Below are 24385 nucleotides of genomic sequence, written 5' to 3' on the forward strand. Positions count from 1 at the left end.
ATAATTAAATTATAATTATAATTTAATTATAACCACGTATATATCTTAATAAAAAAAAAAACTGTTTAATCTTATTTTAAGTTACTTAAACCAATGTTGAGAAGAATTATTTTTATTTTTTAAAGTGAATTTTAAATGATGATAATGTTGACTTTTAATAATTAAGTTTATTGTTAAATAAAGAAATTCATCTAATACAATCTTTCTTTATTAATTCTTAAAAAAATCACCCCTATATTCCTTTTCTAAGCTACTGGACGCGAACTGGACCATGGGTGGACGCGAATTGGATTTTGTGGACGCAAACTGGGTAAAACGCCTAATTTTGAGGTTTATCGATTTAAATAGAAAACGTAAGATATTTCTAATACAACTGAAAGTTAATCTTAAAATAGAGTATATAAGGAATACATTACACAAATTTGACATGGAAATGAGTGCTGGAGCATTTTTATTATCGCCGTCAAACTTGCCAACTGCACTAAATGGTCGCCAACAGGCGAAATGACCCTATCTAGTTTTAAAACGTTGGTTTTCCAGGGAATGATACTAACTATTGTGGCATAAATATTATCTAAAGCTAGCTGTTAATAAAAATACTTTGTAATCCGTTTGTATCCGTTTGTCTGCATGTGAATCTATTCTATATAAACTACAATGTTAAGTCTAAGCTTTAATCTAACTACATAATGTTCTATTATTTCCGCTTAGTTGCAGACTCCAAAGCACAGATTACCTAATACACCTAAGTAGAAAGCTATTCAAGGTCTGTAAATAAAAACGGCGTAAAGATGCCTCAACGGTGTTTAGGTACATATCCCAACAGGGATAAGGATACTGGCTAAACTAAAATTTGTATTTTCTTCTGGTATTAACCATAATACATATACCTAGGTATACGGCACGGCAGGGTATACGGCAGTTTGTTTTTTTTTTCCTTTTTTAATTTTATATAATAGTTATCATGTGATAATGATATTTTTATGACTTATTGACTTGTTTTGTATACATTCTGGTTCTTCAAACCTTACAGACAGACATGTGTTGCTGGGGAGTTTGTTGCGCCACTTCTTCTTCCCAGCAAAAACACATAGGAAGTGGTGAAGGGCGGGCGTTTTTGGGGGCTGTCTTTTGTTTTTGACGTTCGAAAAGTGCTGATTTATCAGCCTAATTTGAATAAACGATTTTGAGTTTGAGTTTGAGTTTGCACATTAAGCTCACACTTAACCACTCTGAACCCTAGTGAACTTGAAATCCTAGATTACCTAAATGCTTATCGTATAGAGATAATCAGGTATTGTTTAAGGACAATAGCCAATGGTTTATCAGCTTATAGAACTGCGTTAGGTATTGGAGTTATTTTTAGGTACTTTAGCTCCCAAATCGCTCCATTGATGTGATGGACTTAAGAACTTTTTCCTGTGCTTAGTTTAGTGGAAGACTTATGTCAGACATCTGAATTCTTTGAACATTGCTGAAATAAATTATTTCATTCGATAAAATACTTATTTCACAACATTGAGACGACCGTACAGTATTATTTCTACCATAATTATTACTTACTACCAAGAATATAGCAACTTCTACTGTGAAAAAAAAAACATTAAGCTGAATGAATGTTTTTTCCTTTTTGTCATTCATTCAGTTTTCTGTCAGAGGAACCAATGTCAAGGGACTTACTGTTTTGTTTTTTATTTCACTAGATTTATTTCTTTCCTAAATTAAAATTAAAGGCAGCAATGTCTTCAGAAATAAGCGTTGTTTTAGATTTTAATAAGATTTGCCGGGCCTGTTTATTGGACACTGGTCCTATGAAAGATTTGTTCGCAGTGTGTACACCTGAGATATTTAAATTTTGCACATCTGTTGAGGTAAGAATATTAATGTTAAACACAGTACTTGTCTAACAAAGTTGTTGTTTGGAAGTCGTGGTGGCCTAGTGGGCAAAGAACCAACCTCTCGAGTATGAGGGCGCGGGTTCGATTCCAGGTTAGGCAAGTACCAATGCAACTAGAGAATTCGCAGAGTATTTCTATTCAGTATATAGTACCAAGCGGGCGGATCTTAATGTGGAAGCAGCGATAAACGCGGCGGGAAGCGAAAACGGGGCGGCTCGGGTCCACTTAGAAAGGTTGAGCTTGGAAGATGTACGAAATGCTCTACGGCGACTAAAACCGAAAACATCAGCCGGTCCGGATGGCATTCCACCTTACATATTTAGGGACTGTCAAATGGTAATTTGTCATCCGTTGCTACATATTTTTAACTTAAGTCTGAAGCAAGCGGTATTTCCTGAAATATGGAAATTAACTCGGGTTGTTCCGGTACCAAAAGGAAGTTTGAAGTCGCAGGTGGAGGGATACAGGCCGGTGGCTGTGCTATCAACTGTAGCCAAGGTATTCGAGTCTGCCATACACAAAGCAATACACGAGCAGGTAAGTGCGCAACTGTCGGAAGCACAGCACGGGTTTCGACTTAAAAGGAGTACCACCAGCAATCTCCTTAGCCACATGGCTCATGTGGTACCGATAGTAGACAGTGGGGGGCAAGTCGATGCTGCTTACTTCGATTTTAAAAAAGCGTTTGATTTGGTGGACAACGACGTGCTTTTAACAAAGTTAGCGGCCGTTGGTTTTACACCACATTTACTAACTTTTTTTGCCAGCTACATGAGAGATAGGCAGCAATATGTTGATTATGCGGGCGTACATCACAACCTTATTTTACAAGATCTGGAGTTAGTCAGGGCAGTAATCTTGGACCTTTAGCTTTCATACTAATGATTAATGACTTACCAAAGATAGTTATAAAGGCAAAATGTCTACTGTTTGCTGACGATCTTAAACTGTCCCTAGCTATTACCGACGAACAGGACTGTGAAGTGCTTCAGGAGGATATCGACAGAGTAGTGAACTGGAGTAAGCAGAATCTTTTAAAATTCAATGTGTCGAAGTGTCAGACTATTAGTTTCTCTCGGTCGCGCAAACCTGTCCTCTGTGATTATAAGGTGGACGGAACACCGATGCCTAGAGTCACAGAGGTCAGGGACTTAGGGGTTCGCCTTAACTCGGGGTTGGTGTTTCGTGATCACATAGTGAATTGTTGTAAAAAGGCATTTAGGAATTTAGGTTTTACTCTTAGGATGGTACATAATTTTACTAATATTAAGGTTATAATAGCATTATACAACGCTCTAGTCAGAAATCACTTAGAATGTAACGCAGTCATCTGGTCTCCACATGAAACTAAATATAGTATTATGTTGGAGAGAGTGCAAAACAAGTTTATTAGGTATCTTTATATGAGGTATTACGGGGTATACCCGTTCTATCCCTTAATGTATCCCACTTTGTTTATACTGGGAATGGTAGGATATAACGAGCTGAGAGTCAGGAGGGAACTGGCACTCATATCGTATTTAGTCAAAGTGCTAAGAGGTGTAATACACAACCCCGATATTCTGGAGCAAGTGGGCGTGTGCGTCCCGGACAGATACGTGTGGCGACGGCGCCGGCCGCCGTTGCTGGCCGTGCCGCGGGGGCGCACTAACTTGCTCGGAGAGGCACCGCTGACGCGCGCACTCCGCACCATGAACCTCATAGCAAATGAAATTGACCTATTTTGTTGCTCACTGAGCGAGTTTGAAAGAACCACAGTATTTATTATTAGTTATAAAACATAGAATTAGATTATTAAGTGGAATTGTTTTCCAGTAGTTATATTATGTATATATAGAATTAAGTTACACTATCGAATTAGATTTAATCTGTAAGGATAGTTGTAAGAGAGGAAAAATAAATAAATAAAAAAATAAATAAATAAATAAAACTTTTCTAAGTTTGTATGTACTTTCTAAGTATATCTTAGACGCCAATGACTGTGTTTCGGATGGCACGTTAAACTGTAGGTCCCGGCTGTCATTGAACATCCTTGGCAGTCGTTACGGGTAGTCAGAAGCCGGTAAAACTGACACCAGTCTAAGCATGGGGTATTGGGTTGCCCGGGTAACTGGGTTGAGTGGGTCAGATAGGGCAGTCGCTCCTTGTAAAGCACTGGTACTCAGCTACATCCGGTTAGACTGGAAGCTGACCCCAACGTAGTTTGGGAAAAAGGCTCGGAGGATGACAATACTTGTCTAACACTATTTATAAAAATGTGAGAATTCAGTTAACTGAACCTTGTGGGACTTCATGTAGCAGACACCATTACTGTAAAATGGTGTTTTTAGGGTCTCGTGACCAAAATATGTATTTCTGTTGTTATCAACAAGTAACTACCGAAAAGTAGAACTAAATGAGTACAAGATACAAATTATGGTTAGTTTGTGTCTTAAAGTCAGTGTAATCACTATTTAAAGGTACTTTTAATCACAAGACTAAACATTAGTATATTTTTTATTTTAAAACATTTGTTTCAGGTAGATGACGGAGATAACTTGCCTAGGCAAATATGTCAGGCTTGTTTAGATTTGCTGAACAAGTCTTACTACTTCAAACAAGCAGCGGTGCGCTCCAATCTTATTCTGAAGCAGCAACTAATAGATGAGGTTGGTATTTTAAAGTTCCTTAAATCCTTACCTCCTGTTTTCAATAGTTTCAATGCTGTGTTATTATTTTCCTTAGAAGGTTGAAACTGAGCTACAGAATGCTTGTATATAAATCCTGTGCCTGGGAAGGTATGTAAAGTTGCTGTCTGCAAATGCTAACCAGCAGTCATTGTTACAAATCCGTTAGTGAGACACATAGGCAGATTTTGAGAAAACCCTGACACTAAGGCTTGCTAGAAGATGAAACCTACCGCTTACTAAAATATGTATAGAGAAGTAGAAAAAAATACAATAATAAATTGTATTTCTCTTTGCAGGAACAACCAGTAAAATTGGAGAGTCTCTCCAATGATCATGAAATTCTTGAAATAAATGTAGCAGAAATAGCAGATGATGTGCTGAGTCAAAATATTGTATCGGACAACGATTTGATGCCTGACCGATCCATGGAACCTGCAGAAATTATTAGGTGGTTTTTCAATTAATTATTACAAATTATAAACTCTTTTGCAAAAAAAGCGGGCACCTATGCGAAATCGTAGTTTTAAGGACTTTACGTGTATTTCAAAGGGTTTTAATGAATGTAGTATGTTTCTAGCATCAAAATGGTTAGCCAAGCATGCGTGAGAGTGTATTCTAAATTTGAATTTTGTACAATTGCTAAGAAATTGGTTAAACCTTGTTTTGGACTAATTGCTAGCAGAAAGTTCGTCGGTGTTTTGAAAAGTTTTTGAAGTGATTTTCGGAAAAATGATAATGCATTTTTAATTAATGATTAATGTACTTTTTTGTTAGATCAAAACATTTTTGAAAAACTATGCGTATTTGATAAAATTTTCACCTGCTCTAAATGGGCTATACTGATGATTGATGGCAATGTTAAGAGTTTCGGTATTTTAGTGTAAAGCGTTCTATTGTTTAGATATTGTACCCACGTGTGTTAAAATATCGCTTTTTCATAAATAAACACTATTTAGAAGAGTATCACTACCTTTGGCTGCGACAAAACCAATTTAAAGTAAGCAGTGCCGATCACAACTCGACTCTTATCGAACTTTGACATTAAAAAAATACCAAATTTTGTGATAAATGTTAAAATTAACCACATGAAAAATGATGAGGAGGATTAAAGCTATCTAAAAAGTCAAATTATTGCCGCGTTGAAGCTCTCGATAACTCCGTAGGTTTCGGGTTACTAAACGACGATTTAGCTGAAAAGGAGTCAGAAATTCAAAATTATTGGCCAAACGCATGGTTCTTAAGAAATGAGCAGATAGCTAATTATTGTTATGATTTAAGCAAGAAAGTGCTGTAGATGCTAGGAAATCTCATTGTAGGCAAGTCTATTTAATAAAATGTCCGTGAGATGAAAACACGCTATTTGAACGCTCAGACTCATAGATCTTCAGAGGTCTACGGAGTTTCCCAAGAGACGAGGTTGTTTAAAAATCAGTGATTACGAGACCTTAAGACCTCGTGCTCACAGTATATGCGCTATTTTCTGTATTTTGTAGAATTTCAAGACTTTTAAAAATGTCAAAGTCTGATAGGAGACGAGTTGTGATCGGCACTGCTTACTTTAAATTGGTCTTGTCGCAGCCAAAGGTAGTGATACTCTTCTAAATAGTGTTTATTTATGAAAAAGCGATATTTTAACACACGTGGGTACAATATCTAAACAACAGAACGCTTTACACTGAAATACCGAAACTCTTAACATTGACATCAATCATCAGTATAGCCCATTTAGAGCAGGTGAAAATTTTATCAAATACGCATAGTTTTTCAAAAATGTTTTGATCTAACAAAAAAGTACATTAATCATTAATTAAAAATGCATTATCATTTTTCCGAAAATCACTTCAAAAACTTTTCAAAACACCGACGAACTTTCTGCTAGCAATTAGTCCAAAACAAGGTTTAACCAATTTCTTAGCAATTGTACAAAATTCAAATTTAGAATACACTCTCACGCATGCTTGGCTAACCCTTTTGATGCTAGAAACATACTACAATCATTAAAACCCTTTGAAATACACGTAAAGTCCTTAAAACTAAGATTTCGCATAGGTGCCCGTTTTTTTTGCAAAAGAGTGTAGATACAAATTAATACTACAACTAGACTGAAATCACAATTAATTTATGATCATTTGCAATATTATGAATGATTGCTTTTTTTTTCTTTGACACAGTGATAAAATAATGATTGCATATTTTTCAGGAGAATAAGGAAGCGGAGAGAATTAGAGAGACCCCTAAAGAAACGAACTAGAATGAAATGTCCTAAATGTGAGAAATCATTTCACAAATACGATAACTTTGAAGCACACATGCGGAGCCACTTTGGTAAAAAGGTATTTTGTAAATATTAAAAAACACAACAGCAATAAAAGTAATATTTTCTAATGAGGTTGAAGCCTATTTATGAGTATGATTCAATATTAAACGAAGTTTTTTTTCTTTCAGCCTGATATAAAATGTCAACACTGTGACAAAACGTTTCCAACAGTCCGCAATCTCCACAGTCATATACGGACGCACACGGGTGTCCGTAAATACCAGTGCTTGACTTGTGGGAAGAATTTCGGCTACTTGAATGTTCTGAAGAATCATGAGATGATTCACAAGGGCATCAAGAAGCATGTGTGCCATATATGTGATGCTAGATTTGTGCAAAGTAATAATTTGAAAGTATGTATATAAAAATAGTATGTGTATGAAAAAAAAAGATTTTAGATTTTTCCGGCAGTTTTCCAGCGTCCCGTGGGAACTTCTGCCTGTACCCAGACAAAATATAGCCTATATTACTTGAGGATAATTTCATAGTGAAATACTTTTTCAAATCGGTTCAGTGGTTTTGGAGTCTTTATGTTCAAACAAATTTTTTTTATGATATATGAAAGAAAAAAATCTCTAAATAAAGAACATGATTTATAACAGTTACAACCTCAATTGCATGTCTATAATTATTAGAACAAACTTTTACATCAACATTATAATTCCAGACTCATCTAGAAACGCATAGTAATCAGAAGAACTACATTTGTGTGCAATGTGGCAAAAAGTTTGCTCAGCAAGGCAACCTCAAGACTCATTTGATCAGGCACTCAGGAATTAAGAACATAGCGTGTCATTTGTGTGATATGAGATTCTATATCAAGGTCCGTATTATACTTCACCAAGCACAAGAGCATATTACCTAGTTTTAATTGTATGTAATTAATAGTCAGCTTTTGCGGAGTCTTGAATCTACAATAAACCTTCTTCTAATCTAATTTAAGAATCTAATAGAAGGCATATAGATTGCTAGCCGTTTTCCCGCGGCTTTACCCGCGTCCTGTGGTAACTTCTGCCTGTTCCGAGATAAAATATAGCCTACTTACTCAGGCAGAGTGTAGCTTTCCAACAGTGAAAGAATTGTCAAAATCGGTCCAGTAGTTGTCGAGTTTATCTGTTACAAACAAACAAAAATATTTTTTTCCTTCTTCATTTTTTTAATATTAGTACCTAGAAGATTTTTGAAAAATGAATTGAACATGAATTAACTAAAATCTGGATCGATTTATTTTCAGGGCGACCTTTTCAAACACATGAGATCACATTCAACTGACAAACCATTTTCTTGTCCGTACTGTGATAAAAAGTTCAAAAGTCAGAGTTTTAAAGTAGTGCACATGAGAACTCATACAGGTTTGTAATTTCTATATACATATGTATTTATTTACTAGCTGTTAAGAGTATGTATGAAGAAAACATGCCGAGCCTACCCCAAATATATATATAATTGGAATAAGGGCTGGAGGATGATGAAGATATAGGATACGCTCAATAAATATTATGTGGTACATAGACATTATTTACTTTCAGGTGAACGTCCCTACGCTTGTGACCTATGCCCCAAACGATTTATGGCACGGAAAGACATGAGGAACCACAGAATGATACACACCGGTGAAAAGCCCCACAAATGTCAACTTTGTGATCAAGCCTTCATACAGAAATCTGCTCTGAACAGACACATGAAGGGCCATATGCAGAAGGATAATGATAAACCTCAGAATATTTTATTAAGGGCAAGGTTGCAAGGAGTGGCCGAGCATCCGCAGTGGGATGATGTCTGACAGTTGTGAGACGGTTAGAATGTAATACTACTTGTACCTGAATAGAATATTAACTGTTTTTATTGGTCTGTTTAGTCTTCTACCAATTTTTGGTTATGGAATTTCGTTTAAAAGATTTAAAATGAAACATTCAATTATTTTATGAAATCGTTCAAAACCCATACCTCCAATTTGAATATTTTTGTTCTTTGAATAAGATCTTGGATTTAATCTATGGTTATACTCGCAATTACTCAATAAATTCATGTAAATAGCCCCACTTTGTTTTAATTGTCTGCTGCTGGAAAAACTATGTGAAATAAAAACTCAAAAAATACAATAAATATAATTTATTACATAATTGGAACTTATTCTAAGTGCAATAGATTAGTTATATCCACGACTCTGTCCCGTAACACAGAAGTTAAAGTTCATCCCCATTTTTTTACTTCATCAAATCCAACTCAGTCCTTTGATTAAACTGCAGTTCTATCATGTACTTTCATATGCCTTTTCAGGGTCCCTCGTTGAGTAAACCTTTGTTCACATAACCCACACTTGTGTGGTTTCTCACCAGTATGTATTCTAACATGTTCAGTCAGTCTCTTCTTAGATATAAACACTTTCAGACAAAAACTGCATGGATAAGGTCTTTCACCAGAATGCATACGTTTGTGCTCGGTCACTGAAGAATGTGATGCAAATCCTTTGTGACAGATCTCACATTTATGCGATTTCTTTCCATCATGTATGAGTAAGTGTTTGGCCAAGTTATATTTATCAGTAAATGGGTAGGAACATATTTCACAAATGTAACGTCGACCGGAATGCCTTTTGGTCATATGTGATAGCAGTATGGTTTTTGTGAAGAACTTTTTTCCGCAGTGCTTGCAAGCGAAAGTTCTTTCTCTGTTTTCTTTGTGTGTTTCTAAGTGTGCCTGGAAATAAAAAATAATTAAAAGGACATTTACTAAAATTCTGAGACAATAATGAGGAATGGTTTGTGGTCACTACTGGTTTGTATGTATTTACATTAACCGATTTGTATCAGAGCGGCAGTACCACGTGCGATTATACACGGGCTGCAAGTGCAGTCGGCAGCTGTAAATAACATGCTAATTACCTTCAAAATACCAGAAGTTGTGAATCCTTTCCCACAAACATCGCACATTATGAGTTTCCTCTCTCCATGTATTTTCTCATGCGTCTTCAGCGTCTGTTGACTTTTGAATATCTTGCCACAAGTGGGGCACTTCAGGCTTTCTAAGTCGCTTTGACTGTGTTCACTCTTCGTGTGACGTTTGAGACCACTCCATGTGACAAAGGTTTTGTTGCACGGAGAACAACGAATTGTCACCTGAAAAGAGTATGCTTCATTTATTGAAATAATTACTTCCTAATTTTATTTAAGACTAGCCGTTTTCCCGCGGTTTCGGCGGTTCCCGCGTCCCGTGGGAGCTACTACCCGCACCGGTTACGCGTAGATAATATACCTTGCTAATGGTGAAAGAATATTTAAAATCGGTCCAATAGTTTTTGAGTTTATCCATTACAACCAAACAAACAAAGTTTTCCTCTTTATAATATCAGTATAGAAATGTTTTTTATCGTACTTACAATTTTACCCTCATGTTCAAGCTTATGTGCTTCGAATCTCTCTTTAAAATTGAATTTCTTTTGGCAAATATCACAGGTGTAAATAAATTTCTTTCTAACTTTTGACTTGATTCCTTGTTTCTTTATAGTTCTCAGTTTACTTACTTTTCTGAAAAAAATGAAATTATGTAGAACCATTTTGTAAATTCCTGTTTCATAACTGTGAATACATTTCTGGCAATTAAAAAGATTTAAATTATACATACAATTTATTAGTATTACTATACTGTTGTGAACCTTCACTGAAGTCTGGCCCTTCTTGATACACTTCATCCACATAATCTGAAAATAAGGATTTGTTTCAAAATAAATTAAAGTACTTAAGTTTTTAATGCATTTCAGGCAATATACAGTTATTAATTTTAAAACATCAAGCTCATGCAGCATAAAAAATCTTTCAGAAATTATAAAAACCATACCATGATCAACATCTTCATTTTCAATTTCAAGTTTAACAGTATTTTCAATTAATTCAGTCTTTATTTTGTCTGTTTTACTTTCATTTATTACAAAATTCCTATCAGCGGCTGCAACCATATCCACCTCGAATTTCAAACCGTTCTTAACATTGGCTAGAGTAGCTTGTGAGTCTATGCATGTTTGCTTGAACTCTGAATATTTCTTGAGGAGTTCATAACATGAATCGCAGACTCCTTTGGGCATTTGCTCATCTCTTGTCACCTGTGAATAGTTAAAAATAAATATTATCGTAAAATTAAATTTTCTCTTTCATTCGGACATTTATAGTTGCATAAAATAAGAAGATATAGTGATTGATAGTATAAATATAGTTGGTGACTTACGAGACCGAGATTCAGATTTTTTATCATAAACTATTAACTCAAAAAGGTTTGAATAAACGTTTTTTAATTTAAATACAGAAACAATTACAGGGGCCGAGCATGGTCCTTGTTTTTACTTTATAGCATCAAAACTTGTCGGTTTTCTAATAATACATCAACGAATATAATAATTTCTTACCAAAACTGAGGTGCAAAACCAATAAGTATCTGCACATACATTTTCACATAAAAAATATGTAAAAGATGCTTTCGTTGTAAGACACGCACGGCATACGGTATTCATATAAGTGTTGTAGTCAATTTTCGACATTTTAATAAAACTTATTGTTTTTATTTACAATACAGTTTATTTATTTTGGCCCGATTACTGCTCAAAATCTACCAAGCTGTCAATCAGTCAATCTGACACTAACAAATGGCCATTTTGACATTTGCAATCCGTTTACGAAGAAAGCTTTTACCTACAGCTTGCGTACGATATGAATGAAATCATTCATTTACACGTTCCTCTATTTAACCTACCTCAAAAAAGGAGGAGGTTCTCAATTAGTCGGAATTTTATATTTATAGCTTCCACTAGCTGTTTCACCGGTTTCCTGAGGGAACTAGCTTCCGAACTTCGATATGCCTACAGATACCTATGTGTTAATGCGGGGTGTTATCTTCTTGCATATCCATTTTATAAAAAAATGTGTAGCCGTTTGTAAGCGACGCAACGCGACGTCAAGTACACAGTCAATCTTACGCGTGATTGTTCATAAAATTGCAGAGCTAAAATTCTTTCCTTTTTCTAATAGATAAGATGTGGATAGGTTTTGTTTTAAAATTAAAGAAATTCGATGTGTAAAAAACTTCTATTAAACTGTATTTAATAAATTATGTACTTTTAATGCAAGTATGGTAATATAAGTACTTAGGTATTCCATTATTTTCTCCTCAAAGGATCTGAACTAAACGTTTTATTCAGCACTTAGCTGTCAAAACATCATCTGATAGAAAGTGTTGCCAATATTAGCTGGCCGCAAAGAAGGGTGGTTTTTCAATACGAATTGGGGAATATTAAGTTGAGAGCATTTCAATACTTATTGGAATTAACAAATAACACCTTTAAACAAAAATATTATTTTATTGTAAAATGATTTCAACATAAATCTCATGATTGCAATCTCCAGTCGAACTGTAATACTGTAACATCTACATACAATATCATTAAGAATGTTTAACATCCATCCACCACCTACTAAAAAAGGTTGATCAATATAAAAATATTTGATTTACAATAAAATTTATACTTAAAAACTAACCTGGCCCATAGACAACAAAAATGATCGACATTTACAATTTGTATATAAAAGTTTACACCTTGATTAAGTCTGTTTATCTCGTATATTATTTATCACATATTCTTATAGCTAGAGAGCTTGTGTGTGTGTTGTATCATAGTTTCCCCTGCATGAAAGGCTTGAGGTACTTTTGGAAGCTCTGGTTGACGGGCTCCGCGTTGAGCGGACTCTTCAGCGCTTCCTCCATCAGTCGCTCGTATACGCGACCGTCGTATGCTCCCAGGGCAGAATGAAGAATCTGTGAAAATGATTTCCGTATGTTAGTTTTGTAGGGTACAAAAATATGTTGGTCACACAGTGCCTGATACCCTAAAAAGAGTCTGTCAGGTACATCTAAAATGTAAGGGCTTTATTTCAAACGTCTTCGTAATATTCAACGGTGCAATTTTGATAACCTGCCTATTGATAAGCAGGTGCATATACACAGGCTTTTTGTTTTTATAACTTTCGCCAAAGGGAACCTGTTTCTCAGTAGTTTCTGCGAGGGTCAGTGTTGTTTATAATATTAAAATCAAATAATAATTGATCGTCAACGTCATACCTCATCCCGTAGATCGAACGCGTCGACGAGTCCGACAGCGTTGGGTCGCAACTTAGTCAGCAAGTCCTCGTACCAGTGCTGCAGCTTCTCAATATCCCGCTCAGATATCGATGTGAACTGTTAGGAACAAATGTTCCGACATAGTTAGCATTTTTACATTTCTGAAAAATTCTAAGTTTCGTAGTAGTATTAGCAGTATACGAAATTGAGTGATTTTAGTCGCTGTAAGACGGATGAACTGAATTAGAGATTTGATTTGGAAATAAGTGAAAGAGTGAAGAAAATAATATTTGGGTACTTCAGTAAATTTAATTTGAACCGTAAGCAATAAAGCCCAGACTCCACAAAGGGTGTGACTCCATAAGTGCCACTATAGTGGGAGAAGTTTTAAACAACCAAAATATTTCTCCGTTCAGGGTTACTACTGGTCAGGGAATGTTTGAATAAGGAAATTCTATTGGTTGTTTAAAAACTTCTCCCACTTTATTGGCACTAGATCTCATTATTAATTAAACTTATTATTTACATTTTAATCACTCAGCTATGAAATTGCCTGACAATCCATAAACATACAAACAAGTCAAACTCAATTCTAAATTGACCTCTCAAAATAATAAGAATGCTTACCCTAAGCAGATCGCCCATTCGCTGCAGCGCCCAGTACACCACATACATGTCTACGAGCTGCAGCAGCACTTCGCGCAGTTGTGGAGATACCGTCTTAGCCTGACGCTCCGACTCCTCGAAGTACGATGTCAGGATGAACACGCGGCAGTGGGCCTGGGGAATTAAAAAAGTTACGATTATAAAAGAAGTTTGAATAGCGCTGGTACTGAAATAAAAAATACCAGATGAGCGCTTTGAAGTACATAGATATTATTTATTTAGGTTTTACTTGGGTAATTTTGCCTCTATAAAGAATTTAGTTTTAGATTGAAATCAAAAATTCAAACTCAAAATCGTTTATTCAAATTAGACTGATAAAACAGCATTTTCCGAACGTCAAAAACAAAAGATAGTCCCTAAAACGCCCACCCTTCACCACTTTCTATGTGTTATGTTAAGAAAAAGAAAAGTTTTCAATTGCCGTCACAAGCGGCCTGATGTTTTCCGTCGTTTCTTAGACATTTCATAATATATATATTTTTTGTTATGTATTACATACCTCAGAAGCCTGTGCCAGTTGCACGGAGGTCATGTTCCACGCGTCTTCGTAAGACATGCCGCTCTTCTGACGCTTCTCGATATTCGCCACGCACAACGCGATCTTACTGTAATACAGTGAACAAAATTATTTTTAAGGGTTTATGAAAGTGCGAGATTTTTTGTTTTATTAGAAAAAAATGATTTACAAAAACTTGGATATTATTGTGCTTTTAAAGCGCTGCCAATTTTGTTTATAACCATCCTCATAAGTGAGGTATGTATGGATGGAAAAAGCGTAGATAACAGAGTGACATTTTGTCGCCTCGATTAAGAAAGTTAAAAACATTGTCCGTTGTAATGACAAGTATGTTGTTTTTACTGACATACCTCTTGTGTCCTATTGTCTTCCATTAGTTTATTCATACTTTATTTCATTTCCTAACCACCACAAAAACACCATCATCACCACTTACCCAGCAGCGACAACCTCAAATCCTCTAATAATGCCTTCAATAGTGCAGTCCCAGGGCGGAGACCGTCTCCCGGCACCCACGCGGCTCAGGTATGCCACGGTCGGCGGCAGCGAGTTGCCGCCTGAAGCCTGCTGCCAAGCTTTTACTAGGTATCTGGAAATAAAATAAAAATATGGGATACAGCAAACGCAATATAAGGTACAAGGCGGTCTTAAAGCTAAGAAATTGCTTCTTTCAGACAACCTGCAGATGCATTTTAAAGGGAACGGTAGAAGAATTAGTGGGTATTATACACCTTAAATTTCCCGTAATAAATTCTGTGTATATTAGAAGAATTTCTGAAATTTGTAGCCGAGTATTTTTTGTATATAAAATTCAAGGTCAAGGTCAACTTTAGGATTTTTTTTTTCAGAAAAAAAAAATGTTTCTTAACTGTCAGTTTAAGGCTTAAGGCAGGCTCGGCGGCTGTTACTGCTTTGAGGCAGAAATTTTCTACCAAAAAGGTGAGAAATAAGAACATTTTTAAGGCTTACCTGGCAGTCTGTAGTAAAAGCACGGTGTTCTCTCCTTCATAAGTACAAGCAGCGGTGACGAGTCCATAAGTTAGGGGCAAGTTAGAGGACAGCATGTAGCCGTGACCGCCGCACGCGAGGCGACAACGTTCCACGGTTTCCGCTCCGTCGGCTGTCGTTACTGCTTTGAGGCAGCATGAGAGAGCGTGCAACTGGAATAGTAAATAGTCTGCTATAATTTACTACAACATTGTTTGTCTATTTATCTGAAGAAAAAATACTTTTCCTGTTCAAGGTCAAACCTTATGTAAAGTTAGGGCTTTAACAATGGAAATGGCTGTAGCCGAATCAAATTGTTATAAAGGCAAACGTTTGTTAGCGTGTACGCATATTTTACTTCTTCAAGCACAAAGGGTCGAACGAATTTATAGCTGAGAAATTAGACAATAATATAACTTCCACGTAAGAATAACATACAGATTTATCTCTGTGTAGGATGTAGTTCCCACGGGACGCTGGAGAAATTACTGGCCGAAGGTAGTGATATAATATTTTTTTTTTTTCTCCAAAAATTGGCTCAGCTTACCTCAGGCAGTCTCTCCAAGTCTCCAGCTTCGAGTTCAGCGGTAACGTTGTTGTACATGTTCCAGATCCACTCGGCGCTGAGCTGGAACGCGTGAGCGGTTGCTATGCCAACCATCAACTTGTGTTGTTGGGTTAGGTAGTCTATGATTTGGGGTTCCGGTTCACTGGAAAATACGAAAGATACACAGGATTCATTAAATAGTTTAGATTGCGCGATACATAAAATTGTGGAACTATGTATTTTAATGTAGTAAGTTAGCAATGGCATATTGCAGGTATTGCACACATTTATTTTCTCGCATTAATTTAGTTTAAGTGTAAGTGGAATTCAATAATGCTAGCATTCTTTTTCTTAAATGAATGTAAAAAAAATCAAACAAAGAAATGATCTAAACAAATCTCGGAAAAAATGGCTAACGAGTACGATCAGTATCGAGTTAAGGAGTTTGGTTTGAAAAGACTCATCGGTTAAAGATTGCAAATCTTGCAGACGACTGCCCTGAAAATTGGAAAAATCCTCCATCTAGTTAGATAACCAGTAGGTAATCAGATTAAGAACAATCAGAACAAATGCACTAAAATTCATATTCAGCATATCGAGAGAATTAAAGGCTTGGCTAATTATCATTGTAGCGATAAAACCTTGAGTGGTAGTGCACTTTGGACTTTGAATCACGTCGGCCGACGCCGGCGGTTGGTAGTGATCGGTCAATGACTCAATATTAAAATTACACATAGTTTTAGCAGACGGTGGTTAACTAACGGCTGGTTTCCGTAAAATTGTAAAAAAATAATAAGATTTCATACAATGTATATCCTTTTCAAGTAATGTCGTAAGTACGAAAGTTTATTTGTTCGCTAAAAACGTTGAATTAATTTGTCGTACTGCGACTGTACCTATTTGTTTTAATAGCTAAACTTAGCATAAAAAAATATACAACGACTCACTCAGGCTTTGGCTGTGACTGTCTCCTGACGGCTGAATACCTCGTTGCTATGGTAACGGCTTTCGCTATGTAGTTGACAATATCCTTTACTATCACGACTCGGACAAACATCATTGTACCGTAAGTTAGCTTGGAGCTAGGGGATTTTACGTAGGTGCCATCCTGGGGAAAAAATATGAATTTTAAGTTATTTTTTAAAATTTTAGTATTAATAACTTTCAATGTAAGATGTAGGGCCTACAGGGTCCACCAACACACTTTTAGAACACATGCAGTAGGTACGTTCTTCACTGCTCTAAGAAGAAATATATTTTCGGTCGGTAAAATTAAGCATAGATGAAATGAGGGGTCAGGTCATTTCAATATGTGCACATTAAACTTTATTTATAGACTCAGACGACGGTATAATCAAGTTTCGTCGTCACAGTACCAGGTACCTATATGAAGCAGCTGACAAGTAAAATATAATCACTTGTCGTTTATTAATTAGCTATTGATTTTTTAGAAACTCACGTTAATAGGTTTTGTGCGTCACAACTTAAATACCTTTGTGACAAATGCCCAAAATTCACTCTTTAATCATATTCATACTAATCTTTAGGTACTAATAAATAAATGTGAAAGTGAATTCGTTACCTATTTATGTTACTTTGATCCAGAGCCCTTAGTTAAAAGTATCAGGGTAAACCTTGGGACACAGCTAGTTTAAGTAATTAAAAGGTCTTACTTACTTCCAAAACCTGAGAATTCTTCATCAGCATATGTTCCCTCGGTATCCTAACGTGTTCGAAGCCAAGGAAGCCATTGTTGGTGCCATTCATGCCAAGCTTGGCGCCAATCTCGCCAACCTTGATGCCACGGAGAGGCATGTGGGTTTCCTCGTCTCGGAGCTGAACGATGAATGGGTGTATGCCATGGCATTGGCCATTGGTGTATAGCTGGGCCATTACTATGCAGTAGTTGGCTGTGTGGGCCACTGGGAATAAAATATTTGGAGGTGAAATGGAGATTTGCATGTTCTATTATTCTCTGTAGACTGGAGGACTATTTAAAGAAGCTTTAAATCTCTTTTTTATTGTACAAAGTTAGATGTATTAGTTCCTACTAAATCTTAGCTCTTACGTTTACTATATACGAATATATCGCCCAGTATTCTATCGTCTACATTTTTAAAAATGTAACAATACTGAATAGGTAATCATTTACTTTAATTTATCTACTGTTTACATGGCTATTATTGTTTAGTCTCTAGACTATGTACAACTGATGTACAAGGCTTACCTAGTGATCTTCAAGGAACTCATTATTTAAGAGCTTTTGTGTTTAGATTTTAATTTTTGATCGCATCTAGAAAACAAACTAAAATTATATTTAGAGGGTGCTAATTATTTTTTTCATTCATATTATTAAATAATTTCATTGAAATATACTATCTCGTGACATCAATGTGTTCCTACTGATATAGCAGGTGGTAGGCAGGTATTTAGATACAATAATTATCAACTCAGAAACAAAGTAGAAGTACCTATTGTACACGAGTTATGTATTTTATCTATACTTTAGATTAGCCATAAAAACAATAGGGAAAAATGTACGCAAATCAGGTACAAATTATCTTAATCGCCACATTAGTTCTGTAGTAATAAGAACGTTCGAGATATTTCAATACAGAATGACCAGTTGCCCCCAAAGAGTAAGTACAATCACAACGGATATTATCAAACTTACTGATAAGACGTAATAATAATTATGTTATCTATTTAAATAAAAAATCCGATAAGACTGGAAGCCGACCCCAACGTGATTGGGAAAAGACTCGGAGGATGATGATGATTTAAATAAAAAATCCGGTTCAGTGCGCATTGGTCTTGAGATTCAAAGGTTCTGACGATTTAATAATAATTTCCATATTTTTTGTTTCCGGTGCGTTAAGGGCCAACATAAGATGAAAGGCTATCAACATACGATTCTTTAAGAAGAAAAAAAAAATGAAAAACCTAAATGAAATCCAGTATTTGAATAAGGAACGGATATTTCTTGTTGACTTCTCAACTGTCAAGTGTCGGTGCTTGACCTCATAAGCCTATAATTATACCTAAAACCGATATGAGGATATGAGGAAATATAATATAAGTACATACAATAAGGAAATAGAAGGTAAAATAAATGCCTTTTGTACCAGCTGGTAGATCCCAGTTGGCAAAAATATCAGATAAACGCGCTATCTTGGCGATGAGTTTTGATTCGAAATTATTTAAGTAAGTAAGTACATATCGATATAGGGTATTAAACAGATAAAACAAAATACCTACGCATTTACATACATCTGTGCTAGAAACAAAGGTTAGTGGAATTATTACATATTAAATTGCGAATACACACATTATTATTGTACTTTGAATTGAACGTAGTACGAGTATATTTTTTGTATCTCAGACACAAATAAGTGTCAGAAATATTATGTTAATGCGCAATACAGGTAAACGAAGTCCGAAAAATCATGAGGTAGAGATTAGCCTCGTTTACATTTTGAAGATTTTTTTTATTTGCTGAGAACTTTACAGACTAATTAAAATATAGTATGATGAGATGACATGTAATGGGCAATCATATTTCTTATAACTAGTCAAATTAATTAAATTTAAATAAATACTTACAGCCTCCGGGCCACCATTTGTAGGCAGTGAGTGTGGGACTGTGCAGCACAAACTCTTTGGTCTTAGGGTCGTATGTGGCCGTTGTCTCCAAACCACGGATAAAGGTACCGTGTCCGAGCTCAGTCTATAACAAAAATATTTTAGTAAGATGAGATACCTAATACTAAAAGCAAGCTTTGACATTGTAAAATATTTCGGACCGGAAAAAAATTCAACACTGGCGAAAATAGTATATATAAATACACGACTTTTATAAAAAAATAAACTATCTTGTATTTAATAAAGATTTACCCATGAATATGAAATTATAAGATTCTAAACGACAAATCCAAGGTCAAAGGTCAAGGTCACCCACACACTGTTCAACAATAAATTCACATACCCAATAGAATAATAAATTATTCAGCTACAAACCTGTGCATAAGTGCCAACGATGTCAAGGTTGAAAGCCCTGCCGATCCAGTAGGCTTGCTGTTCTACTGACGCCTGGCCCATAATGGTTGGTATGAACATCACATAGTGCAGGGTAAGGGGTGAGCCGTCTTGGAGGATAGCTGAGCCGAGAGCACCGCCTAGGACGGCCCTGTGGGAGATGAAAGATCATAGTTGAAGGCGATGCTTGGCATGATAGAAGTTAATGCTTTATAAGGAGGGGATTAAAATTCTTATTAAAATAATTAACTTCTTCTTCTCAGGAAAAACACATACCAAGGAAGTGGTCAAGGGTGGGTGTTTTGAGGGCTGCCTTTTTGTAAATTGGAATTTTAAAAACTGCTGTTTTTCAGCCTACTTTGAATAAATTATTTTTTATCTTAAATATTCACTCCTTCTTTATAAAGTATACTTATACGTAACCAGAGGGTTACGTTTCCAATTTAATAAGACAAGCTGAGGCAGCGGGCTTCTTGCAGTGCAGTGATCAGCCCTTTGTACATGGAGGTGATTCTTGTACTTTCAAATGTACTAAGTACGAAGCCGTTACAGAGAAAAGGAATCAGTAAGTCTCTACAATATTTGTTTCCCGAGCATACTCTTAAGAATTGTCTGTTCACCTGAAATTCTCCATCCCAGTGTTTTCTTCCTCCTGCAGTCTTCGAATCAGTTTGAACAGCAGACATGCTTTCTTCACCGCTAGTTCGTACTTCTCCTTATGACTGAGGTACTCTGAAGGCACTTCCTCGATGTGGATCCCTTCTTTTAGAACCATCTCCTCTGTAAACAAAGAAAAATGTACTAAATAAAAATGTTTCATTACAACCATAAAATCTAGGGCGTACTTATGTGGAATTTATGTAGTAATTTTATAGCATAATCACTACATAGTATCAAACAAAGTCGCTTTTTATGTTTTTTTAATAGATAGAGTGATTGAAGAGGAAGGTTTATAATCCAGCACCCGACCGAAGCCGGGGCGGGTCGCCATTTATTTATATAATGTACTTCTAGACATTTAGTATTTCCTATTCAGACGATCAAGATTATCCTAAAGAGCTACGGAATCAAGCCTATTGTAGGATATTCTTGAAAAGCGAGTAAGTAGTGTGTTGGACGTTAAATTACTATTTTTAGTGCTCGTTAAGTCAGGTCTTTAACCCTCATCTTTCTTAATTAAACATTTTAAAATATAAAGAAATTATTACGAAACCAGATTTTGTAAGTAACAGACAAAAGCATTATTGTTAATTTTATTTTTAGACGTCCTATTTACATAAAAGCAATACTACAGGGTGCCCGAATACGTTCCTTTTTTTAAAGATTTAATATTTTAGTTAAGGTAATTAATTGCTTGTGGTCCCCTTGATATTGCGTACCTTTAAGGAAGCGGGTCCCACTAATTAGATACCACTGTTTTGCAAAATTTATTTGTCGACTACAAAAACTAGAAAACTTCGAAATAATGAGTGCCAAAAATACATTAAGTACTGCAAGTGAATTTATTATTTTATGACCTTGACCGTGATCGGCTGTTAGCTTGAAACATAGCACGTGGTGTCGAAAGATTTGCATACAATTGTACATTTTATAAGTTCAAGTCATATCATTACACAACAAAAATCTTTATTAAGATAGTGATTATAAATTATAACAGATGTTTACTGACAATCTCATTATTCATAATTAATTATTAACAGACTTAATGAGTTCCTCGATTTTTATGATTAGAAGATTTTGAATATTATTAAGGTTCAATACCCAAAAGGTAAATAAATGGACACTAAGAATATAGATACTTAGTAAGACTTTTTCGTCTGTCTGCAACCAAGTTACACCTCATGAACCCATGAAATGTGGTATTTTGAAATTTTATAATGCTCAGAAAAATCGGCTTTATTTTTTTTATTATTTGTAGGTGTACAGTTTCATACAGGTAATCAGTTCCTGTGAAATTGCAACAGTGCAATAGAAAATTGCTCTATCCTGAAAAACTCGGTTTACTGGAAATTTCATAATAATAAGCTGACACAAGATACATTTTCGAGAGTTGAATAAACAAGAAAACTTATGTTGATTTGTTATTTTTAGACGTTATTGAGGTCGACCTTTGGTCCCTGATATCATACAAAATGTGATTTGAGATATTTATTATTGCTTATTAAGTACAAACAAAGTGTATCGCAGGAATTCATACTTGCACTTGTGTTACCTACTCTACTCTTTAGTATCTCTTGATCTAATATTGACTACCTGATTGTTAAAATTTTTACTAATACCCATAATAAAGAGGATTTTTTTTATAACTTTGAACCCTAAAGGCTTCGAAACTACTTAATAGACTAGAAAATTATTTCGCTGTTGGAAAGCTACAGTCTTCCCGAGTAACATTGGGTATCTTTTATTCTGGTACAGGCAGTAGTTCCAAAGTGACGCGGGTGAAACCGCGGCAGATCGGCTAGTAAGAAATAAAGGATATCGCAGGCTCCCACGGTCAACTGAACTTTTTATCCTGATGCAATCCTTTCCGGGAAAGTAAATTTGTGGATAATTTGAGGGAAAGTATAAATGCGGAAAATATGCTAATAGTATAAAAAATCATAATAATTGAGTAACTGCAATTAAACTAAACTAATTAGCATAAAATGCAATTTGTTTAAAGGCAAAAGTGTGTGAGTGTGTTGATATAGCCATAAGAATGACATTCAGGCTTCTTTTTATCCGGGTGCAGGAAATGGTTCCCACCAGAAACAGGCAAAACTGTAGCCTACAATATAATTCACTAGTTTTAAATGATACCTTAAACATTTTTTTTGTACCATTTTTTTCTTAATTGGTAGAGAAAATCCTATTTTTAATAATTAGGTATGTTTATCTTAAAAACTATTATCTGTTATTATCAATAATGGATTACATAGATATTGTCATAGATTGTTAAAAATGTACCTAATCAAAATTGGGACATATTTTAATAATGTTTCTAAATAAGTAATAAAATATTCAGCTAAGCAGATTATTGTGACATAAAGATTTAAGAAACTGATCAAAGTTTTTACAAGATTTTTTACAATTTCATTTAAATAAGCAAAGTTGTTGTAACAAAAAATCAACTGTTATTACGACCTATCATCATCTTCTCAGCCATAGAACGTCCACTGTTGAACACAGGCCTCCCCCTTAGATCTCCACAGATACCTGTTGGAGGCGACCTGCATCCAGCGTCTTCCTGCGACCTTTACAAGGTTGTCTGTCCACCTTGTTGGTGAACGTCTTACGGTGCGCTTTTATACTTGATTTTTATTATAGTTGTCACTTAAAGCTTTAATTATATCTCACTTTGACCCTTTGTATGTCGGAGCACTGATATACTCAAGAGACAATTGATTTTCTATTGTTTTGCAATTAGCAACATACAAGAAGTTAACTTAGTTCAATATTTTAGTAATAATTCTATAATATTATTGTATTGTTTGAATCAAGGGGCAGCGGTATGTTTTGATAACATTATTAACTGCATATTAAACCTTGGACTTACAATCTTTTGCACAATAACATTGCTCAAACAAAAGGCAATTTATATGTGCAAATTGCTTTAGAGTTCAATTATTTCAATTTACAAGGATTAAACATTTTCAAATAATGTTGTTTTAACATGTTGCTAGGAATAAAGCTGAGATGGAATTAAATTAATTAGGAAACTTTTTGTATGATTGTCCTCACCAAAATAATGAAGTGTATCAAATGTTAATGTTTTTTTAAAGATATTGTGTATTTGCTTAAATCATTTTAAGGAATAATTAACTAGTATTTTGACTGACCACTGAAGAATAGATTTTACATATTAGATAAGCAACAGAGATATCAAATAAATCAAGTTGAATAAAGATGTGATCAATTTGAGAAGTCTTAATATTATTAGGATTGAATCACAAGGTGCAAAGTTTAAGTTTTAGCCATGTCCTACAAACATGATAGTAAAAAAAACTGGCTGTACATGTTTACCATCTAGTAACCACTAATTACCTCGTCTCCTTCTTTCTTCAGTCATCGCAGGACCTCCATCCAACAAGTTTGTAAGTTCTGTTATATTAAAAGAGCATTTCTCCCTTTCTCTTTGTAAATCGGGGTTAACATTCGTGGAACTGCTCATTTTGTGTCGTAAGATAGCGCACGGACGAAAAGCACAACGTCCCCGGCCAACGGTGCACGCACAACTGATGAAACAGCGATACTTTCGCGTGATCCACTTGCCATCAACGTAATCACAGCCGCAGGTTTTGCGTGACGAAAACAAGCTTGCCGAACTATGTATTGCTTAATTCGAATCTTAATCTGAAGGAAAACTGGTTTTTAATGAAATTTAAAATGCGAGGAATGGGGAAAACTGCAATTTGGGGATAGGATTACACGTTTTTTTTAAAGTTCTTTGTTCGCAACTCGATCTTTGTGTAAATATTATCTATTTTATTTAGACACAACAAAGAATGCTTGTAAATCTGAGATTATTGAAATATGAACTTGGCTGATATATTGTCTGTTTACGGGTTTACTTTGTACGACCATTTATAAATTAATTTAAAAGTTTTAAAAAACTATTGTTTTGGGATTTGTTGATTTTTTGTCGATTGACGTGACGTCAAATGT

At 35.2% G+C, this 24385-nt stretch overlaps 3 protein-coding genes across 3 annotated transcripts; 1 reads left to right on the forward strand and 2 right to left on the reverse strand.

Annotated features, from left to right (window-relative positions):
- The first annotated feature begins 1652 nt into the window (after positions 1–1652).
- Positions 1653–8755, forward strand: LOC110379994 (oocyte zinc finger protein XlCOF6.1). The gene is made up of 8 exons (XM_064043559.1): positions 1653–1871; positions 4418–4546; positions 4864–5015; positions 6768–6900; positions 7013–7237; positions 7552–7707; positions 8119–8236; positions 8414–8755. The coding sequence occupies exons 1-8, from the start codon at positions 1740–1742 to the stop codon at positions 8665–8667; spliced, it is 1299 nt and encodes a 432-aa protein (XP_063899629.1). The 5' UTR covers positions 1653–1739; the 3' UTR covers positions 8668–8755.
- Positions 8756–9065: 310 nt separating this feature from the next.
- LOC110380003 (zinc finger protein OZF-like) lies at positions 9066–11499 on the reverse strand. The gene is made up of 6 exons (XM_021339856.3): positions 11284–11499; positions 10722–10983; positions 10509–10584; positions 10264–10411; positions 9770–10003; positions 9066–9584 (listed from the first exon to the last, which is right to left on the reverse strand). The coding sequence occupies exons 1-6, from the start codon at positions 11413–11415 to the stop codon at positions 9123–9125; spliced, it is 1314 nt and encodes a 437-aa protein (XP_021195531.3). The 5' UTR covers positions 11416–11499; the 3' UTR covers positions 9066–9122.
- A 711-nt stretch (positions 11500–12210) lies between these two features.
- Positions 12211–24120, reverse strand: LOC110380001 (probable peroxisomal acyl-coenzyme A oxidase 1). The gene is made up of 13 exons (XM_049836632.2): positions 23765–24120; positions 20362–20521; positions 19724–19892; positions 19310–19433; positions 17384–17628; positions 16654–16814; positions 15707–15869; positions 15142–15332; positions 14609–14761; positions 14155–14260; positions 13617–13769; positions 12990–13106; positions 12211–12686 (listed from the first exon to the last, which is right to left on the reverse strand). The coding sequence occupies exons 1-13, from the start codon at positions 23889–23891 to the stop codon at positions 12543–12545; spliced, it is 2013 nt and encodes a 670-aa protein (XP_049692589.2). The 5' UTR covers positions 23892–24120; the 3' UTR covers positions 12211–12542.
- Between the last annotated feature and the right edge of the window lie 265 nt (positions 24121–24385).

This window comes from Helicoverpa armigera, chromosome 3 (assembly GCF_030705265.1).
Source record: "Helicoverpa armigera isolate CAAS_96S chromosome 3, ASM3070526v1, whole genome shotgun sequence".
Taxonomy (NCBI): Eukaryota; Metazoa; Arthropoda; class Insecta; order Lepidoptera; family Noctuidae; genus Helicoverpa; species Helicoverpa armigera.